General features: G+C 38.4%; 3 protein-coding genes and 1 pseudogene across 4 annotated transcripts; 3 read left to right on the plus strand and 1 right to left on the minus strand.

The window, feature by feature from the left end:
- The first annotated feature begins 949 nt into the window (after positions 1-949).
- LOC110766570 (uncharacterized) lies at positions 950-3,535 on the plus strand. The gene is made up of 4 exons (XM_021969916.2): positions 950-1,261; positions 2,023-2,610; positions 2,940-2,982; positions 3,065-3,535. Exons 1-4 carry the CDS (start codon positions 1,201-1,203, stop codon positions 3,291-3,293), a joined length of 921 nt encoding a protein of 306 aa, XP_021825608.1. The 5' UTR covers positions 950-1,200; the 3' UTR covers positions 3,294-3,535.
- Positions 3,536-4,236: 701 nt separating this feature from the next.
- On the minus strand, positions 4,237-6,214 carry LOC110766626 (cold-regulated 413 inner membrane protein 2, chloroplastic). Its single transcript, XM_021969992.2, has 6 exons — positions 5,942-6,214; positions 5,722-5,853; positions 5,500-5,595; positions 5,276-5,340; positions 4,781-4,850; positions 4,237-4,695 (listed from the first exon to the last, which is right to left on the minus strand). The coding sequence occupies exons 1-6, from the start codon at positions 6,103-6,105 to the stop codon at positions 4,530-4,532; spliced, it is 693 nt and encodes a 230-aa protein (XP_021825684.1). The 5' UTR covers positions 6,106-6,214; the 3' UTR covers positions 4,237-4,529.
- A 920-nt stretch (positions 6,215-7,134) lies between these two features.
- On the plus strand, positions 7,135-10,111 carry LOC110766595 (cation/H(+) antiporter 4 pseudogene; annotated as a pseudogene).
- A 494-nt stretch (positions 10,112-10,605) lies between these two features.
- PRP39-2 (Tetratricopeptide repeat (TPR)-like superfamily protein) lies at positions 10,606-18,864 on the plus strand. 2 transcript variants are annotated; one of them, XM_021969966.2, is made up of 12 exons: positions 10,606-10,780; positions 10,935-11,008; positions 11,171-11,400; positions 11,541-11,708; positions 12,089-12,455; positions 12,547-12,690; positions 13,764-13,916; positions 14,022-14,138; positions 14,430-14,510; positions 14,697-14,846; positions 15,795-17,555; positions 18,489-18,864. In XM_021969966.2, the coding sequence occupies exons 1-12, from the start codon at positions 10,726-10,728 to the stop codon at positions 18,612-18,614; spliced, it is 3,426 nt and encodes a 1,141-aa protein (XP_021825658.2). In that variant the 5' UTR covers positions 10,606-10,725; the 3' UTR covers positions 18,615-18,864. The 2 variants fall into 2 exon arrangements, with proteins under 2 accessions (XP_021825658.2, XP_021825659.2); XM_021969967.2 differs by lacking the exons at positions 10,606-10,780; positions 10,935-11,008; positions 11,171-11,400 and having other exon boundaries at positions 11,569-11,708; positions 12,036-12,455.
- The last annotated feature ends 309 nt before the right edge of the window (positions 18,865-19,173 follow it).

Below are 19,173 nucleotides of genomic sequence, written 5' to 3' on the forward strand. Positions count from 1 at the left end.
AAAGATGCATAATAGCATCATCTGTAATGTTCATTAGAAAACCCAGTTATTTCCTTTTTAATTCCAGATCCGGACCCAAATCACTCTGTGTTTTGTGACCAAACCTTTGCTTCATCTTCATTTACTTTTTCAAGGAACTCAACCAAGATACCAAATATAGCGAGGTTGCCCTACCTTTTAGTTCAAGTTTTGTTTATGCCACTAAAAAGTCACTGCCCCCAGATCCTTTCCCAAACTAGTTGATTCTCTGCTTTTTGATAGATAAACCTTAATTGCCACGAAACCTTTTATTCAAAACATCCAACACACCGACCTCAAAAGAAAGAAAGCAAGAAAACCCAAATATTTCCTTTCGTGGTATATAAATTTTCTTCTCTTCATCTCTGTTGTTTTGCACGAAAAGTTTTGCGTTCTTAGGTCATGAATGAACATTGAAACTTGACTGAAATGGACTAGGCCCAGATTAAATGTTGGGTTTCAAGAGCTTGATTTGATCGTATGCAAACAAGGCCAAGTTTTTCCTTTTGCAAACAAGGCCAAGTTTTTTTATTTTGGAGAAAGCAAGGCAATATCACATGCTGCATTGCATATACATTAATTTGGGAACTTCCATTAAAGCTGAGTGAAGTAAGAAATCGACAAGGGGGACAATATTCTTGGTTACAGACAATTAGATGTGACTCACAAACTCACACTTGCCCCCACCTTTAGCTTTTTGATTCAGTACCATGAAAAAAAAAAACTAAACTAAAAAAAACTAAAGTACAGCAAAAACAGTAGAAAGAAGAGCACAACAGAGAAAGGGAAAAATGCTGCAGCATCACTGTCACAGAGATACCCGATTTCTTATTAGCCAAAACACGAGATTTAAATTCCATGAAATCATTCTTTTGCCTTTCACCATTTCATATACTTTTTTTTTGTTGCACCATCTCTTGCTTGCAATATCCAACTACCCTAATGCCTCCTTTCTCAAGTTTTCTATATTCTCCCTTCTCTCTTTTCATCTTCTCTTCGATCCAAGAAAGCTATGATTCCTCAAGATATATATAACAAATGCAGAGAAAAGAGATAAAATCTTCTTTTTGCAACAACCACCATTTCTGTTTCTCGTGTAGTATATCTTAGCTTCTCCATCATTGTTTTGAGCCCAGAAGAAAAATCTACAATCACAAGGTGTAGAAGAAGTATCTAGCAGAGATGGGTGTTAGCTCTCTTCGGCATTCTGCGTTATTTTTCTTGTTTCTTTTCTTTAGTTCAGGTAATTTGAAATGTCTTCTTGGTGTGTTTCGCTTCTTCTTCTATGTATTTCAACACAAGCCTTCTAACTACCAACCCGAATTTGCTCATCGTCTTGCATGATCATCGATTTTCTTTAATGTCCTATGGCCATGGTCAGAAGGTGCATAGGTTGATTTTGTGAAAGAAAAAGATGACTGTTTCTAAAGAGCAGAGGATTTCCAAACCAGTTCCTTCTTATTTTCCAGAGTTCAGAACAATGGATAATGGATTTCTCATTGTTAGTTTCTGATCATCAGCATGCATTTATGGTGTTTGACAATTTTAAGTCAAAATTGCATGAATTCCTGTCTAATACTAATTCACCTCCTTTGTATATGACCCAAACATGAGAAATTGACAAAGATTATCCACAAGCACAAGAAGCATTTAGCATTATCTTTTAATTCAATTAGATCACTCTTTCCAATTCATCCATTGATCATCTTAAGTAACTAGAACATGAGCGGATAAAAAGAGAGAGAACAAAACAGAATTCACACATGCATTACAAGCATCAAACACCTAAACCTGATGGTGAATTTGATCCATAACTAAGGTGGCTTGTGTTTCCATTGTATCTACTTTTGATTTTGGAATAACTCTAGATATTTATCTTTCCTAACAGTTATTCAGGTTTGTTTGTTTTGTTTACCTTCAACTTGTATGGATAGCAAATCATAGCAATTTCTTTCATTATTTCAATGAAAGAAAAAGAACTTACCATGCTTTTCATTTCTTCAGGTTCAAGTGCTCCAAAGAATCCTCCTTTGGAAGCAACCCACCGAAGCAACACACAAGTGAATCGTATGCTTTTCTCATCTTCGGTGTATGCTACCCAGCTTGAAACAATTCCCGTAGTCAATCCAAGTCCAACTGGATTGACTCCCACACCTTTTGTGAACCCGACAACATCACCACCAGCACCTACCACAACAGACCCAATCACAACCCCAACCCCAACCCCAACAACCCCAACCCCAACACCACCAACCACAACAGACCCAAGCACAACGCCAACGCCAACGCCAACGCCACCAACCACAACCCTGACCCCGACCACTCCCACCACCACAACTCCTACATCATCAGGTGGAACTTGGTGTATTGCCAGCCAAGCAGCTTCACAAACTGCCTTACAGGTAGCTCTTGATTATGCTTGTGGCTATGGAGGTGCAGACTGTGCAGCTGTTCAACAAGGTGGAAGCTGTTATAACCCAAACACTCTCCGTGATCACGCTTCCTTCGCCTTCAATGATTACTACCACAAGAACCCAGCGCCTACTAGCTGCAATTTTGGAGGAACAGCTCAAACCACCAACACTGACCCAAGTAAGACTTTTTCATCAATTTAAGTCCTATCAAGCAATATTGCTGAAATATCTCTTGAAATGTGGATTGAACCTTATAACTTGTCCGAACTTTCACTGAAAAAAAAAGGGAAGCTTCCTCGTTACTGAAAATATACCTGTACAATATCATAAAAAGAACCCTCTTTCTTTTAATTACAAAGATCTTGTTGAATGTTCTATCCAGCTAAAGCTTCCTAGCACTTTTGCCAAAAGTTTCAGATCCGCCACTGAACAAATTCAACTTCCTGACCTTGTTGTTCTTACATGCTTGAATAGATGCTTAACTCTCTCCACTCTGTCTTATTGCAGGTACCGGTAGCTGTCGCTATCCATCATCCACAGCATCAACCAGGTAATCTATCATAACCCCACGTCCAACTTCATTTATGAACACACCAAGTGAAAAGAAATCTTATTCGAGTTTCCAATTTCAGCACATATTCACCAGTTAACCCGTCACCACCACCCCCAACAATGATGACAACACCAACAATGCCGACAACTCCATACACCCCAAGCATTGCTACACCAGGTGGATCAACAATTTATGGTTCGGAACCAACAGAGTCCCCCAACTCAGCCACCTCTATCTCATCTTGCATGCTGCTGCTATTCACCACGACTGGGCTCTTGGGGTCACTTCTTGCAGCAAATTATCTCTAAAAGGAAACTAAGTTACAACTATTCTATCTGCAAATAGATGGCAATCCATTCACATGCCAGCATCCTACATAAAGTTCAAGGAGGCACTGAGAATCAAAATGAGCTACTATGTTATCTCCAGGCCTTGTTCACACCATTTAAATTATTGCCATACTTCATCTATGTACACCCATTAGTAGCCTATTAAGCCTGAGAAAAGGACAGACAAGCATAGAAATTTTTTAGATTCTTGTATTTGTAGACATATAGGTTCTTTATCTGCAGTTTTAGTACAATAAAATTTTTAATTATTAGCTAAGTCCACCAGGCTTTAGAACTTTTTTTATTTTTATATAAAATGACAAGATGCTTATTACATATTTTAGCTAACACAATTTAAAATTTTATGATGCCAATGGATAACACAAATATAGAAACTATGACAGAGTATTAGGTGTAGTTATCAAAAGTTATTGACCTAACTAGAAACAATGGATGTAGAGTAGTTGGTAAAAAGGAATGACCTATGGCTTTTCTGGTAGTAAGACATTAGATACTTAAAAAGAACCAATTTATTCAAATATAGGGTATGTTTCCCCTTCATCAACAAATAAATATGCCTTCTTGAGATACAACACATAAAAATTTGACCTAACATGCACATGCGCCATTACAAGTACTTTCTTGGAGGATGAAGATGACAACAGATGCCTAAGCTCTTCTTCATTGTCTACATTTAAAATGTTAATACTCTTTATTCCAACAATAAAATCATGCTCAATCCATATTATTAACTTTCATTCTAGATTCCAATATAATCATCAAAGGAATTTATAGAATTTTGTGCATTCAAATGGCTAGGTAGGCGACCGAGGCTGTAACATGCCAATTCCACGATCTCTATCATATCCCAAAATGGCATCACTTAACCCCAAAATGCAGTACTCCAAACCAAAAGGAAAAATACTCCAAACCAAAATGGCATCTCTTTTACATGTACATACGAATAATTCAAGAGTAGATCAGAGGAAAGATTACACTAGTTGACAAGATTTCCTTATATTGACAAAACATGAACAAATACTGAGAACTTATATTTATTTTATTGTATCTGCCAAGCTTTCCTAAACCCTCATACATATATCTAACATGAGAATGAAAGGTCCGTAGATCATGACTGTTCTCAGGCTTCCACCCCCTTCAGATGAGTTCATAAGGCAGATATGGTTGATAACTCTTTATTATTTTACAATAAACTCAGAACAGGAGAAGGCCCGACACAGCAGTGATAGAAATTATGGCTAAGGTAGCAACAATTGAACCTCGGTCAAATGATTTCTGCAAGGTTCCTATACGTGAGAAATGCTGGAAAGCCAAATATGCTGCAATAACCAGTGAAATAATAGCACCTTCTTGTCTTCCCCTGCCAATGGAACATATTGAAACATAACAACTAAGAAAATTATAAATAATGGTCAAGGTTGGTCTCAAACAACGCATTTGCCTACCTTATGTTTGTAACTTGGTAAGGAGCCACAATCACCAGGAGTAATGCTACCAATGGCAACTCAAGTTCGGCTGCAAAAGAACAAAATGAGACCGTATAAATATTACTTGACTGAGGAAATTGTAAGTAAATATTACCGCACCTCAAATTTCAAATTGAAAGTAGAAAACAGAACAAGACTTAGAGAAGTGCCAAGTAACCACTCCATAATATGAGCCCGAAAACAAGAATTCAGATTTCACACTAAACCATAAAGGTCAGTATTCTGAAAAAACTGGGCAGAATCTTTAATTAATATTGAGCTGTTTATAGGAATAGTGCCCAAAGAAGAGTAGATTACACTGAATGGGTTGTTGACCACTAGTGAATCAAGTAAACCAATAAAGTCAACAAACCAGGCTGAAATTAGAAACTATCATTTGAGAAAACCAGATAACTATCTATTTAGAGCTTTATCTATCCTATACTCAAAACAAGGAATCAAAAGAGAACCTACCAGGAATAAAGAAGAAGAGACGAACAAGAAGTGCTAAGAATGCAGTCCAGGTACCATATTCACCCCTGCAAGCCAAAATCATGTATGTCAGCCAAGTTATGCATTTAAACTTAAATGGCAGACGTGGTCCATAGGTTACCAAGAAAAAAGAAAAAAACTTTTATGCAATCAAAAACTGAAGAAAAAGACAAAAAAGGAGAAAGAGAAGTTTTTGAAAGGCTTACTTAAACCATGAGATTACAGTGGATGGTGCTTGTAGAACAAACAATGGAACAAGAAATGATTTTTGAACAGCAGTGCCTTTTGCAAGCAGTAGAACCCTGGAAATGTAACAAAATTGAATACCCATTAACGCATACTCCATCACACTCAAGATTCCATTACCAAAATTGGAAATCTTTCAAGGAAATTCGAAAACAAAAAAAGGGGGTCAGAGAGAGAGTTACGCAGAAGAAACGGTGAAGATCCACTGGAGGGTATGAACAGTGAGAGGTGCAGCGTAACATACCGCACCCGATCCCATGCTCTTCTTCTTCTTCTTCAGCACCCCGAGATCATTATTTCCACCAATCGAAACTCTACCCGGAAAACAAAACCAGAGCTTTGCATTCAATTTCAACGTCAACATTGAAATTTGAAGCCTTGAATGTGAAATTACAAAATTACCTGAGAGGGTTATAGTGGAGTGAGCTGGAGGTCCGAGCAAGAAGAACACTAGAGAGCTTGGCCGGCCTTGGTTGAGAGACGGAGAACTTGGTGCTGCTCCTGATGCTGTAGAGAGAAAAAGTCTGTGGTGACGTGGAGGAGAGTGAGAGGCTCGCCATTTTCATATCTTGCTCTGCTTTCTCTTTTTGGCTCCAGCGCAGAGACAAACAAACACTAGCGTGTAAAGTGAGAGAGAGAGAGAGAGAGAGAGAGAGAGAGAGAGTGAGATTGCAGGGTGGAAGGTGGTGGAGTGCACAATGATTTATTTACCGTAATTCACTATTTCCCGGCAAATAATTTGGATCCACGTGTTCGGTTTGCGGTTCTCCTAGAACGGATCATTGAGGTAGTCATCTGATTAATATACATATTTAATAGTTTTGATATAATGATATTCTAAACTACTCTAATATCTAATATACGGAGATTGAGATCAAATTTATCCGTTTTATGTAAGGTATGATATAAATTGAATTACATAAGGAAAGAGAGAGAAATGGAGAGACTAAAAATTTGTAAACCATTGATAATAACACGAAAACAGGTGAAATTTTTATTATTTGGTTATTATAAATGCATAAACAGGCAGTTTAACTGTAGCAACCCAAATATGGCTTAATTTTTCTTGGTGGAACTATAAATTTTTAGTTGAGACAGAAAATATATATGAACCGTCTACTTAGCCTCTTTGAGATATTTTCGCGAAAATACCAGTTGACAGATTGGATGTTCTACCAAACTTATTTTTGTTGCATGGGGCGATTGGCCCCACTTGCCACAACATGAACAAGATATTAGTTTTTGTGTATCAAGGGTAGATTTGATATTTCCTATTATAATGGCTGACCTAACCTCATCTCTTGATAATAACAGTACAGATAAATAGACAAAACGGTGGCTGTGTGTGCAGAAAACACAGGTGTAAAATTACCAATCTTTAACTGTTCTGCTGAACAAAATTAACCTTTTTTAACCTCCCAAACCCAACCAACTTCTAGTCAGTTAAATACTTGTTCAAGGCAGTTACCGTGGCCATAAGCAAAACGACATCACGTTCAAACCAGCTGCTTGCTTGCTACTGTATGCGTCTGAATATATACCCCCAAATTAAACTTGTATGAACTCCTAAGCTTTGTTGTGGTGGCCGTGGCAAAATGTCGTTGTACGAAGCTTTGGCTAATACTACGGTGACAATATGCACTGATCTTCCGTTTCGTATAAATTCGCTTGGGTTGTGGAACAGAACGGAAAGGTGGACGGTGAATGCTACTACTCCGTTGGTGAATTTCTCATTTCCTCTGCAGAATTACACGATGCCAATCCTGGAGTTTGAAATGACTCTCATGTTTGTTCTCACCGAGCTCACCCATCTCTTTCTCAAGATCTTTGGCCTCCCGGCTTTGGCTGCTCAACTTGTGGTAAGTACTACATATTTCTCACGTGCTTTAATTCTCTCCTCATTAATATCCTTTTAGTTTCATCTCTATGCATGGTCTCGTCTCCATAGATTAAAGTTAAACAACTGTAGATGCATGTGAATCTCACAATAGTATATTTTTTCGTCATAACTGAAGTTGTCTTTAGATAGATGGTAATGATCAATTGGCTTCGAGAATTGCAGGATGTGAGACGGCCGTTCCATGTAAATTTGCTCGTCATGATTGTCTCACATCCAGCAAAATGCGTTCCAGCTTTTGAAGTTTTTATTTATTTATCATAAAACTAAAATGTGTACACTTCAAATTTACGAGTAAATTATGAATGTATTTTCTCTTTTGGTGGAACCATGCAGGCAGGAATACTCCTTGGTGATGCAGGACTTTCCCGAATAGTCAAATCATCTAGTCATCATGATATGAATCCCATATTTCCTTTTGCCAATCAAGAAATACTCAACATAATGTCGTTATTTGGCTACATATTTTTTTCCTTCTTGATCGGAGTCAAATTGAACTTGGGGTTAATATCTAAATCAGGAAAAAAAGCCCTCTACACCGGCGCATTAAGCCTGTCAGTGCCTATAGTAGCCGGCGTCGGTACCATAATCCTCCTTCACTCTAAATGGTTCTTAAATGGACAAGAGATTGTGCAGCTTGCGTTTCTAACAGCAATGCACTCTCTAACTCCCTCTCCCGTCGTAGTTTGTCTCCTCACCGATCTCAAAATCCTGAACTCCGAGCTTGGCCGGTTAGCGTTGTCTTCAGCGCTTGTCAGCGACCTCTGCAGCATTGCCATCACCAGCGTTGCAGCAATGGCAGCGGCCGTGCAACAAAATATGCTCAAGGGGATACAGGACATAGTGGTAATGGTAGCCTACACTTTATTTGTTTGGCTTGTTTTTCGACCATTTATGTTTTGGATAGCTAAACAAACACCTCAAGGCAAGCCTATTAAAGACTCGTACGTTGTCCTAATCATGCTGGCTTTTCTCGGATCTGCGTTGCTTTCCAATTGGTGTGAGCTGTCTTTTATCATCGGACCTTTGATGTTGGGTTTTGCCGTGCCAGATGGGCCACCAGTAGGAGCTACTTTGGTCAACAAGTTTGACTTTATGGTCAATAGGGTTTTTATGCCAGTTTTTGCGACCACGTCCATGATGAGGGTTACAATGTCCCTGCCTAAGGCTCACAAAAGGACAGTTTTAGCCGCCACAATTGTTACTTCTGTGGTTTACTGCAGCAAATTTGTAGCTTCTTTGGTGATCCCTTTGTGTTGCAAGATGCATATGAGGGACGCATTAGCGCTGGCTCTCATTTTGTGTAGCAAAGGCGTTGTTGAGTTAGGCACGTACACCTTTGCTAGCGACACTTGGGTAAGCTTTTCATTTGAATTCAACTTCTCTCTAACAATAATATTACGTGATATGCCGACGTGTTGTTTGTCACACGCTAATTGTTTTATTTATCACTGGCTCTCTAAAAAAAGTAGAACTCTCACTCACATTAATTAATGTTTTCTTACACGTGAATTTACTAACTAAGGTTGTCAATGTTGTTCCTTTGTCATGTGCAGCTAATATTTTCCGAAGTCTTTGATTATATGATGTTAACCATTGTGTTATGTGTACTCATCGTCCCACCTCTTATAAGACTCTTGTACGATCCTAAGAGAAAATACGTAGGCTATCAGAAAAGAAACCTTATGCATTGCAAACCCAATTCCGAGCTCCGAATCCTTGCATGCATCAACAGAGCTGATAACACCCCTGCCATAATTAACTTTCTCGATGCTTCGTGCCCAACCCGAGATAGCCCCATTGCCGTCTATGTCCTCCACCTCGTCAAGCTAGTTGGTCGAGCCGCCCCCGTCCTAATTTCCCACAATCTACAAAAGAGAACCCTTTCAAACAATTCACTCTCCGAGAACGTCATTATTTCCTTCTCCAACTTTCAGAGAGACAACGAAGGAGCTGTTTTTGCACAAGTCTTTACGGCAATCACTCAACCACACTACATGTACGATGACATATGCACCCTCGCGATAGACAAAGCAACGTCGCTTATAATCCTCCCCTTCCATCGAAAGTGGTCGAGAGTCAACGGGTCAATTGAGTCAGAAAACCAAAACACAAGGACACTCAATTGTAGAGTGCTCGAAACAGCGCCTTGCTCAGTTGGCATCCTTGTCAACCGTGGTCACGTAAAATGCACCAACTCCTCAGCATCACCTAACGAAGCGTACCGAGTTGCATTGATTTTTCTCGGAGGGAGCGATGACAGGGAGGCGCTTACCTTTGCGAAGCGCGTGGCTAAGGACGCGTACATCAGCCTGACGGTGATTCGGTTAGTCGATGGGTCCGGGGATGAAGACGGGAACGACAAATGGGAGTGGGTGCAGGACAATGAGATGTTGAAGGAAATAAAGTATAATGGCGCGGGGTACGTGAGTTATGTGGAGCAGATTGTAGAGGACGGGATTAAAACGACAAGGAAAATACGGTCGTTGATGGATGAAAATGAATACGACATGTTCATAGTTGGGAGAAGATATAATGTGAGCAGCCCTCAGACTTTGGGTCTTGATCAATGGAGTGAGTTTCCGGAGCTTGGGGTTATTGGAGATATGCTTTCGTCGACGGACTCTCGCTGCAAATCTAGTGTCTTGGTCATTCAGCAACAACAACAACGTTAGATAACAAATTTCATACCTACTTTTTTGTTGTTTAGATAGGTAAGGATTTTGTTTTGTTTTGTTTTATTTTGGGGACTTTCTTTGTTTTTTTTCCGAGGACTAAATTTAATGAGGTTTCTCACACTCACACTTGAAAAGTGTCATGAGGTTCGAACTAGTGACGTATGGTCTACAACTCAAAGCCATTTTTTCTAGGTTGGACCCGTTGGCGATGTGTTCTTCTTACATTTATTTTTTAATCTAGAAATTTCAAAAATTTCCCCAAACTCATCTTATAATAAATAACTAACTAACTAGCTATTAGTCAGATAAGCAAATGAAATTATTTAGGTTATTATAGAAGTAAGTATTTATTTACAAATGTCAAGTCCATCTTATTATATCCAAATCTTCTTTCGGAGAAGACAAAAAAATAGACAAAGCCCAACCCTATTATACTTAAATTCTATATATAAAAAAAACCAAATATTTGCTAAAAGGAAAAGTTAAAAGAAAATATTCGCAAAAGTTGGAGAACCAAATACAAGCTACCCCCCGTAATCGGCACTCACTCTACCGCGTCCCTTCCCTCTCTTCTCTCAGTCTCTGAGATCACATTCATCAATTTTGGGCCCATGAGAACTTGTAATTGCGAATCGGAGCCTGAGCCCATGGAATCAGACTCTCCAGGTAAACAAACACACAGGCCCTCTCTCTCTCTCTCTCTCTCTCTCTCTCTCAATAAGCTTGCTTGAATATGATATTTGTTCATCTAGCTGCTGTAATATGCTCTCTGAATGCTCAAGTAATTTACCGCTCAAATTCTTTTGCGTTTATCACTCAGATGATTTTCGTCGAGACTCACTAGACTTTGATCACTGGACTTCACTCATTTCAGAGATAGAGACTGCATATTCTGTAAGCAAATTGCTTTCTTCTTCTTCTTCCTCTCTCTCTCTCTCTCTCTCTCTCTCTCTCTCTCTCTCTCTCTCTCTCTCTCTCTATTTTGTAAAGCAAATTGCTTCCTTCTGCATATTTTTTTATTTATTTATGAATGTTTGGTTGTGAAATTCTCTGCAGGATGACGTAGAGAAAATATCTTCAGTTTATGACTCGTTCTTGTCCGAGTTTCCGCTGTGCCATGGATACTGGAGGAGGTATGCTGATCATAAGGCCCGCTTATGCAGCGTTGACAAGGTTGTTCACGTTTTCGAACGAGCGGTGCAATCAGCAACGTACTCTGTTCCCCTGTGGGTGGACTACTGTAACTTTGCTATGGCAGCTTTTGAAGACCCATCTGACATTCGCAGGTGATAACAATTAGCTTCCATAACAGTTTTCAGCTGCAAATTTCGAATACTTGGATTTCTTGCTTGGTGGGGCAAAAAGTATATCAATTTTGACGCAATTAATTATTAATTATTTGTTTCTGTTTGAAATTCTTTGACAGATTATTTCAGAGAGGCATGTCTTTTGTTGGAAAGGATTACTCCTGCCATACTTTGTGGGACAAATACATTGAATTTGAGTATTCTCAGCAGCAATGGAGTTCGCTGGCCCAGATTTACATCCAAGCTCTTAGATTTCCTACCAAAAAGTTGCATCGTTTTTACGAAGGGTATATCTCTTTGCATTGATTCTTTGGATCTTCAGAGTTTTTGAAATGTAAGGAGAAAAATATGAAATCATCGTTATCAATGAAGCGTGTACACTCCATTACACTTCTGAAATACAACCTCATAAACTTTGATTTGCTCTTTCATTATAATTTCTTATTATTCAATGGTATTACTGTGTATTTTTCTGAAGACCTTGATTTGCATGATTGTTGACAGTTTACCACAATCTCCCGTTTGCTGTTATGATTGATTTCTAATGACCTAGGTTTTTGTTGTGCTTGCGGAATGCAACATTTTACAATTTTATGTCTTTTTCCCTCTTCTAGTTGAGCCATTCAGATGTTGTTCTTACAAGGCATGAGTTCCATGTTTTCTTTAGTTTGAAGAAGTTCGCTGCCTCATGCGAAGAGGAGATGAAATGCCAGAGTAGTTTTACTGTAGATTTGCAATCAGAAACTGTGCTTGATAGTGAAGCCCCTACATTTTATAGAGATGATGAAATTGCTCTTGTTGCCAAGGACTTGCTTGATCCAGCAATTGGCTTAGAAAGTTCTAAAGCACTGCAAAAATACATATATGTCGGAAAGCAGTTGTATCAGGAAGCATGTCGGCTGGATGAAACAATTAGTACTTTTGAGATTAATATAAGGAGGTCTTACTTCCATGTCAAGCCAATTGATGTGGGTCAGTTGGAGAATTGGCATCACTATCTGGACTTTGTTGAGATCCAAGGGGATTTCGACTGGGTATGATTCTATATTGTTCTTCTGCTTATGTGGCCTTGGCCTCTTGCCTTTCTTTATTGTTATCGTAACCCCCTTTATTCATTGAGTGTAGGCTGTTAAACTTTATGAGAGATGCTTGATTCCCTGTGCCAATTACCCTGAGTTTTGGATGCGTTATGTGGAATTCATGGAAATCAACGGAGGAAGAGAGATTGCAAACTATGCTCTTGACCGAGCAACCCAAATATTTATGAAGGTATTTTTCCTTGAAACCATTATTCTCCCGCTTCCAATTTAAAGTACTTATGCTAAGTTTCATTAAGAATTGATGTAATCTGAAGAAGTTTTTGCACCAGTATTTCCCTTCACTATTCTGCTGCTATACATCAAGTAAATTGATAACCAATATATTTGATCCATTTTTCATATTTAGTTTTCTTTTATTGTTATGCATCATATGGAGCTTAGCTCCTTCTATGATGTTAAAAAGCATGCTTAAAGAAAGTTAAACGAATTAAATCTGTTAAAATTTTCTTTAAGAGTCCATGACAAGAAAGACTACAACATGAATATACATCTAGTTTTAGGTGAGTCGTATTTGTGGTAAATGGTTTTATTGGTCAATCTAAAGACTATAATATTGGTAAGTTACAGGCTAATCGTCAATTTTTGTAGTCAGTGCACTGATGAATCCTACTGAGTTATATTTTCTGGGGTATCCACTTTAGTGATTGAAGTGGAAACCTTCATAGCATGAAATGGACCAGGAGATGTGGCACTTTTCTTAAGAATATGTGAATGTTGGGACATTTAATGTGCTTTCAAAAAATACTAACATTCTAAAGTTGGCTAAGCTTTATGTTTTTTTATTTTTTTATTTTTTTATAGCATTTACCTATCTGGAACCAAACGGATATCTTTTTTTCTTAAGTTAGTTATGAACATATGACTTCATTGTTCACCTTACTGGTTACCAGGGAATTGAGGCAAAGGTTTAATTTTCTTCCATGTAAGGATACACCCGGAACTCCTTATGGTTTGGATTATATGTAATAGACATATCTTCGCTTTTGTAAAAACAATCCATTACACTAGGATTTGCTCCAAGAGCCATATATTTTGTCCTGAATCCTGTTGTTGGCAACTTACAGTAGTGCTATTGAGATTGACTATATTAGAGTTCTCCTGTAAAATTAGTATTAGAAACTATGTGGCTAGATTATGCCATGCTGAAACTTGCTCGATTGCTGCTTTCTATAGGATGCCTTGACTCGATTGCTTTGTACATGACTGGAGATGTTTATGGCCTTGCTCATATGTTCGTTGCAGAGACTGTCGGTGATTCATCTTTTCAATGCCAGGTTTAAGGAGAAAATAGGAGATGTATCTGGTGCCCGTGCTGCTTTTCCTAAATGTGATACAGAATCAGATTCCCAGTTTGTGAAGAATGTTATGTTAAAGGCTAATATGGAAAAACGTATGGTATGCAATTAGCTCTTTCATCACTTCAAGGAAATATCACCTGTACATGTTGATGAGATCAAGAATGAGGACTAACACATGCTGATGGTTTTCCTACATTATCAGGGAAATTTCGCAGTAGCTTCCAATATATACAAAGAAGCACTAGAAATGGCGGTAGAGAAGAAAAAGTTGCATACTCTTCCTATTTTATATGTTCATTTTTCCCGACTTACCTACATGGTAGGTAATATATGAACTCAGGAAAATCGAGTTTCTCAGTGTTGGTGTCAAATCAGTTATTTTATGTACATTTGGTTCTATTTCATCTCTCTAGGTTTTAAGTACATAATGTCACTTAGGCTTATAAAGTAATTAGAAATGTTTGATTACACAGATTTCCATTCTTCTGTGTGCTTCCATGATCCCCTTAATATTTTGACTTTTTTGGTGATTATTCCATCTTTAAGTGGTACATGAGTGCTCCAGCCAACTTGATATGACTATTAACATCTCCTTGCTTCCTGGTTATAGATGACTGATAGTGCAGATGCTGCCAGAGATGTCTTGATAGATGGCATCAAACACTTGCCTCATTGCAAATCACTTCTAGAGGTATATTTCTACTTTTAGCATCTCTCATGACTAATAAAACATTTCCAGATCGTAAAGTAAACCTGTTCTGGAAATACAGTCTGCACCAAACATCAATCTATAATTTAACCCTCGCCACATTGTAGCATCATGATATAAATCTAACTGCTATCGGAGACTAGTAAAGTTTCTTGGTTACACCTGCAGGAGTTGATAAACTTTTCAATTATGCATGGAGGGAAGCGACACCTAAACGTGGTAGATTCTATTGTAGCCAGTGCAATATCTCCACAGTCAAGTGTATCTGATGTTCTGAATGCAAAAGATGCAGAGGATATTTCAAGCTTATATTTAGAGGTTAAAATTTCTCTTTGAACTCATTTCTATGTATATGCTGGTCTTGGGAAAAGTAGTAGATTGGCGTGAAAAGGTGTTACTTGTTGGTTTATGCCTCTCCAGATTTTCAAACCATATGCTATAATTTTAGATCTTTAGTTTGATCAAGCTTATTGTCAAGTTTGATCAAAGCTTATTGTCATTCAGAATGAATGTCAATTTACGTTTCCACTAATTACAGGGTGCATGGTGCTTTGCTACAATACTTGGACTTCCTAAATTTTGTCCAGAGCCCCTTCCAGCAAAATAAAAAGCATGATTTTCTTTGGTAGAGTAAATTCATAATATAATCTCTAATTATGTTTTCCTGTGCTGAAAGATTTAACTGTTTTATTTTGATGAACAAGTGGATGGGTATCTAGATGTGCATCCAAGGCAAGGACACAATGATTGAAGCATCATATGTCATCTCCACATACTAACTAATGGAGAAAATTACACCAACCTCCCTTGATGTTTACTAAAATTGTAGTATCCTCCCTTCTTTTAAAATTTCACATTAACATCCTTCTCAATCCCTTCACTTGGGGAATTTCAACTAACTTTTACTGCTGGACCTGGACATACAGTTTTCAAATTCTGAAATGGATTGTATTAATATTGTTAATTAAAAGTCAAAATAGTGCTCTTTTATTTTTTGAAATGTGTTTTCAAAATGGTGATGGCAATATTTGTTTTTAGAATGTTGATGTGAATAAACAATTTGAACTTAGTTACATTTTTAAGTGATATAAAAACTACAAGAAAGTGAGAACTTATTTGAAAATCTCTCTAGAATTTACAATGACAAGCAAGGCTATTGTAAATACCTGTAATTTGAGATGGTTCTCTAATTAATGCACTCTAAATATAGAGTTTATGCTATTACATCTAATTCCAAGGGTTCTAACTTGTGTATGATGGCAACAGTTTGTTGACCTATGTGGAACTATACATGAAGTAAGAAAGGTGTGGAATCGGCATGTACGATTGTTCCCATCCTCTACTAGGACAGCTTCTTTTGATCAGCATACTACATTTACAAAACTTTTGAAATTGGCTAGAGGAACAAAGGAAACATTGGTTGCTCTGCCTCAGCAGCCATCTGGAGATTGTAGTTCTGACTCCCTGATTGAGCTCCCATTGCATGACAGTAAAATGTTATTGCCAGACAATCATAAAATCGAGTCTGGCCAGGATCCTACGGACCAGATATGTGACCAGAAATTGTCATCTCAGGGAAGTCAACTTGAGAAGACTACTTCTGACAAGCTTCAACCAAGGCAACCTGAAAACATACAGGAAACGCTGAAACTGCCATCTCTAGAAGTTTCAAAAGAGCAATCCAGAGATGATACACCAGAAGCAGATCTGTCATCTGTAGATTTAGTAAAAGTGAAGCAGGTATCTCCTGAAGTTTCTGAGGAGCCCAGAGAAAATACTCCTGAACCGAAGGCATTATCTGTTGAATTAGGATGTCAAGTTGCTGAAGGAAATGATTCTGTAGAACTTTCACAAGAAGGCACAAACAGGAGTGATGCTAATCGAGAGTGTGACAATAAGTCTGAACAAGACCTGAAGTCACTGTCGTTGGAGAGTCTTTCTCTAAATTCCCAGGAGAATACAAATCTGGATTTAATACCCTCCGTTTATCTCAACTGCGAAGGTTCTCACGAAAACTGTACTTCAAATGGAAGGAAGCTAGAGAGCAATTGCAAATCTAATGAAGACTCTTATATGTACAGCCCAAGAAAGGCGAGAGCTTTGGAGACGGCTGGAAATAACGTGGTTAATCCGATTTCAACACATGCACTTTCTCAACCAGCTGTGAATAGTTACGGAGACTGGCATCAAAATAATCGTTCGGGTAAAGTTCGTAGAGATTCCAAATTTGGGTTTCGGGGACGTTTACAAAGAAAATCATATCAGCAGCAGCCAGTTTCCCCACAAAAATACCCACAAACTGAAGTGGGTGGTCCAATGCCTGGGACTGGCAGTCTATGTCAACCCTCTCAATTTGTGTCTTCACAGAGCCCACGAATTCAGCAAGGCAGCCAGGATCATAATCCGTATCAAGCAGCAGCTACTCCTGCTAATGTAATGGCACCTAACGCTTGGCATATGCAAAATGTACCACAACCAAATTATGCCTCTTCATGTCAGCCCCAGTTGCCTGTCCAATCTGTTGTTCCACAGGCATCTCAAGGATCAATTTTAGGGCAGTACGGGATGCAGAATAGCCAAGCATATAATCAGATGTGGCAATATTATTACTACCAGCAGCAGCAGCAGCAGTTCCTTCTTCAACAACAGCTGCATCAAACACAGCAGCAACAACAACAGCCCCAGCCCCAGCCCCAGCAGCAGCAGGTGTTGTTGCAACAGTATCAGCAGCAGCCGCAACAACTTCAACAATATTATGGTCAGATGCAACAGCAACAACCTTATCAACAGCAGCAATTACAGACACAACACAATATGCAGCAACAGATTCCTTTGCAACAACAGCAATACAATCAGCAGTTGCAAATGCAACAACAGCAACTTCAGCAACCTCATCAGCAGCAGCAACTTCAGGAACAACAGCATCTGAGTTACATGCAGAACAATCAGCAGCCACTCCAACAGCAATCACAGCAGCAGCAGCAAATTAGTCCGTCGGGGATTCAGCATGACAACTACTACCATCAGGTATGATATTGAACTTTGACTACAATGCATGGTTATGTTACTGCATTGTCAAGGAAACTAGGAAATACATGTTTAAATTAAATGTCAATAACTCTAAGTTGAACCACTAAATCAGGGGGACTAAAGGTTATCCAGATGCGTGCTAATATTACATGAGCATATGATCAGTATACCATGCATTAAATGTATCATTTTGTGTAACTGGCAAGCGAAGTAGCAATTTCAAATTAATGAACCCAAAAAAGGAAAAAGAATAAAGAGTTAGAGGTATGACGACATGAAACTATCACATGTTCATTCTTTTCTCCCTCCTCTTCACCAATTTTAAATTAATGTAACCGTAAAAGGATCATGCCATCTTTTTCTCTCTTTCTTCTTCCCCACTGGATGTTCTGTTCGTCTTTAGGGTCCAGCATAAAGCAAACAGTTGAATTCTATTTTTAGTTGTGAGAAACAGAAAAAAACTGTGGAAACATGTTCGAGGATATTTTTCCCCCTCAAAATTTTCGTTCAATGATCTGTGCTTCTGTTCATTCTTAGAAAGCTTATTGCTGGCAGTCTTCTTGTACAGATTACATTGTTTCCAAAGCTGGTTTCTGAGGATTATCAAGACATTCTCTGTTCATTTGCTTCAAAGCTGATTTCTAAGTTGTTTCAAATTGGCCCATGTATGTGGGCATCTTGGCCCCTTTTAACCGAAAAAAAAAAGATGGCCATGTCTCAGTTAAAAACTAAGGAATTCATTTACTTTGGAGCTAGATTTATCCCAAAAAAGATTATGATTAAAAAAAAATAGTCGTACACCATGCGTTGTCCAAAATTTGTTGACGTATCCCCTTTTCAACTACCCTTTGAATTAAAAGAAACTTATGAATGTCTGCACAATTGAATCAAGCATGAATGTTGATTCTCTCTTGTTTTTGGGTTATGTAGGATCAAGCAGCTGTGCCACCAAATAATTCTGATAGCCATGGAACAGTTGTATCTTCCGTATCTCCTCATACTCAGCAGACAGAAATGAAGGCAGATGCCCCGGCAGGCAACACGAGCATGCTGTGATTTACGACATGGAGACCCTCCTTGAAAGGGACGTTGAATTATATTTGAATGTAATTCTAGTACAAAGTTAACCGTTGTTCATTATGTTACCTCTATTTTATATGACAGTGGCTCTACTCAGCCAAAAGGGACTGACCCTTGTATGTTGAGCGACCATTTTTTATGGTTGCAAAGGCATCCAGTTGCAAATGATACGACTAGTCGTACTTTCAGCGATGGTTTGAAATGATGGACTAGTAGCTTTATTGAACGTGAATTTGTCCATTTCTAAGTATATTAATTTGTCTGCTAAAAAAAAACAAAAAAATATATTAATTTGTAACCAGTTGAATGGCGTAGTGAACAGTCGGCAATATTCATAACAGCAATGGAAACCAATTCTTATTCATGCCCATGGAGCATGAGAAAGAACCGTGGCTTATCGATATACCTACAGACAGGTCAACCTCGACAATAATCAGAAAAGGAGGGGCATTATCACCCAATACTCTCAGTGAAAGAGGTAATATAAGATCTTAGTCACTCTCACTCCTGGTTTGGGAAATGGGAAATTGTCAAT

This window comes from Prunus avium, chromosome 4 (assembly GCF_965620075.1).
Source record: "Prunus avium chromosome 4, drPruAviu1.hap1.1, whole genome shotgun sequence".
Lineage (NCBI taxonomy): Eukaryota > Viridiplantae > Streptophyta > Magnoliopsida > Rosales > Rosaceae > Prunus > Prunus avium.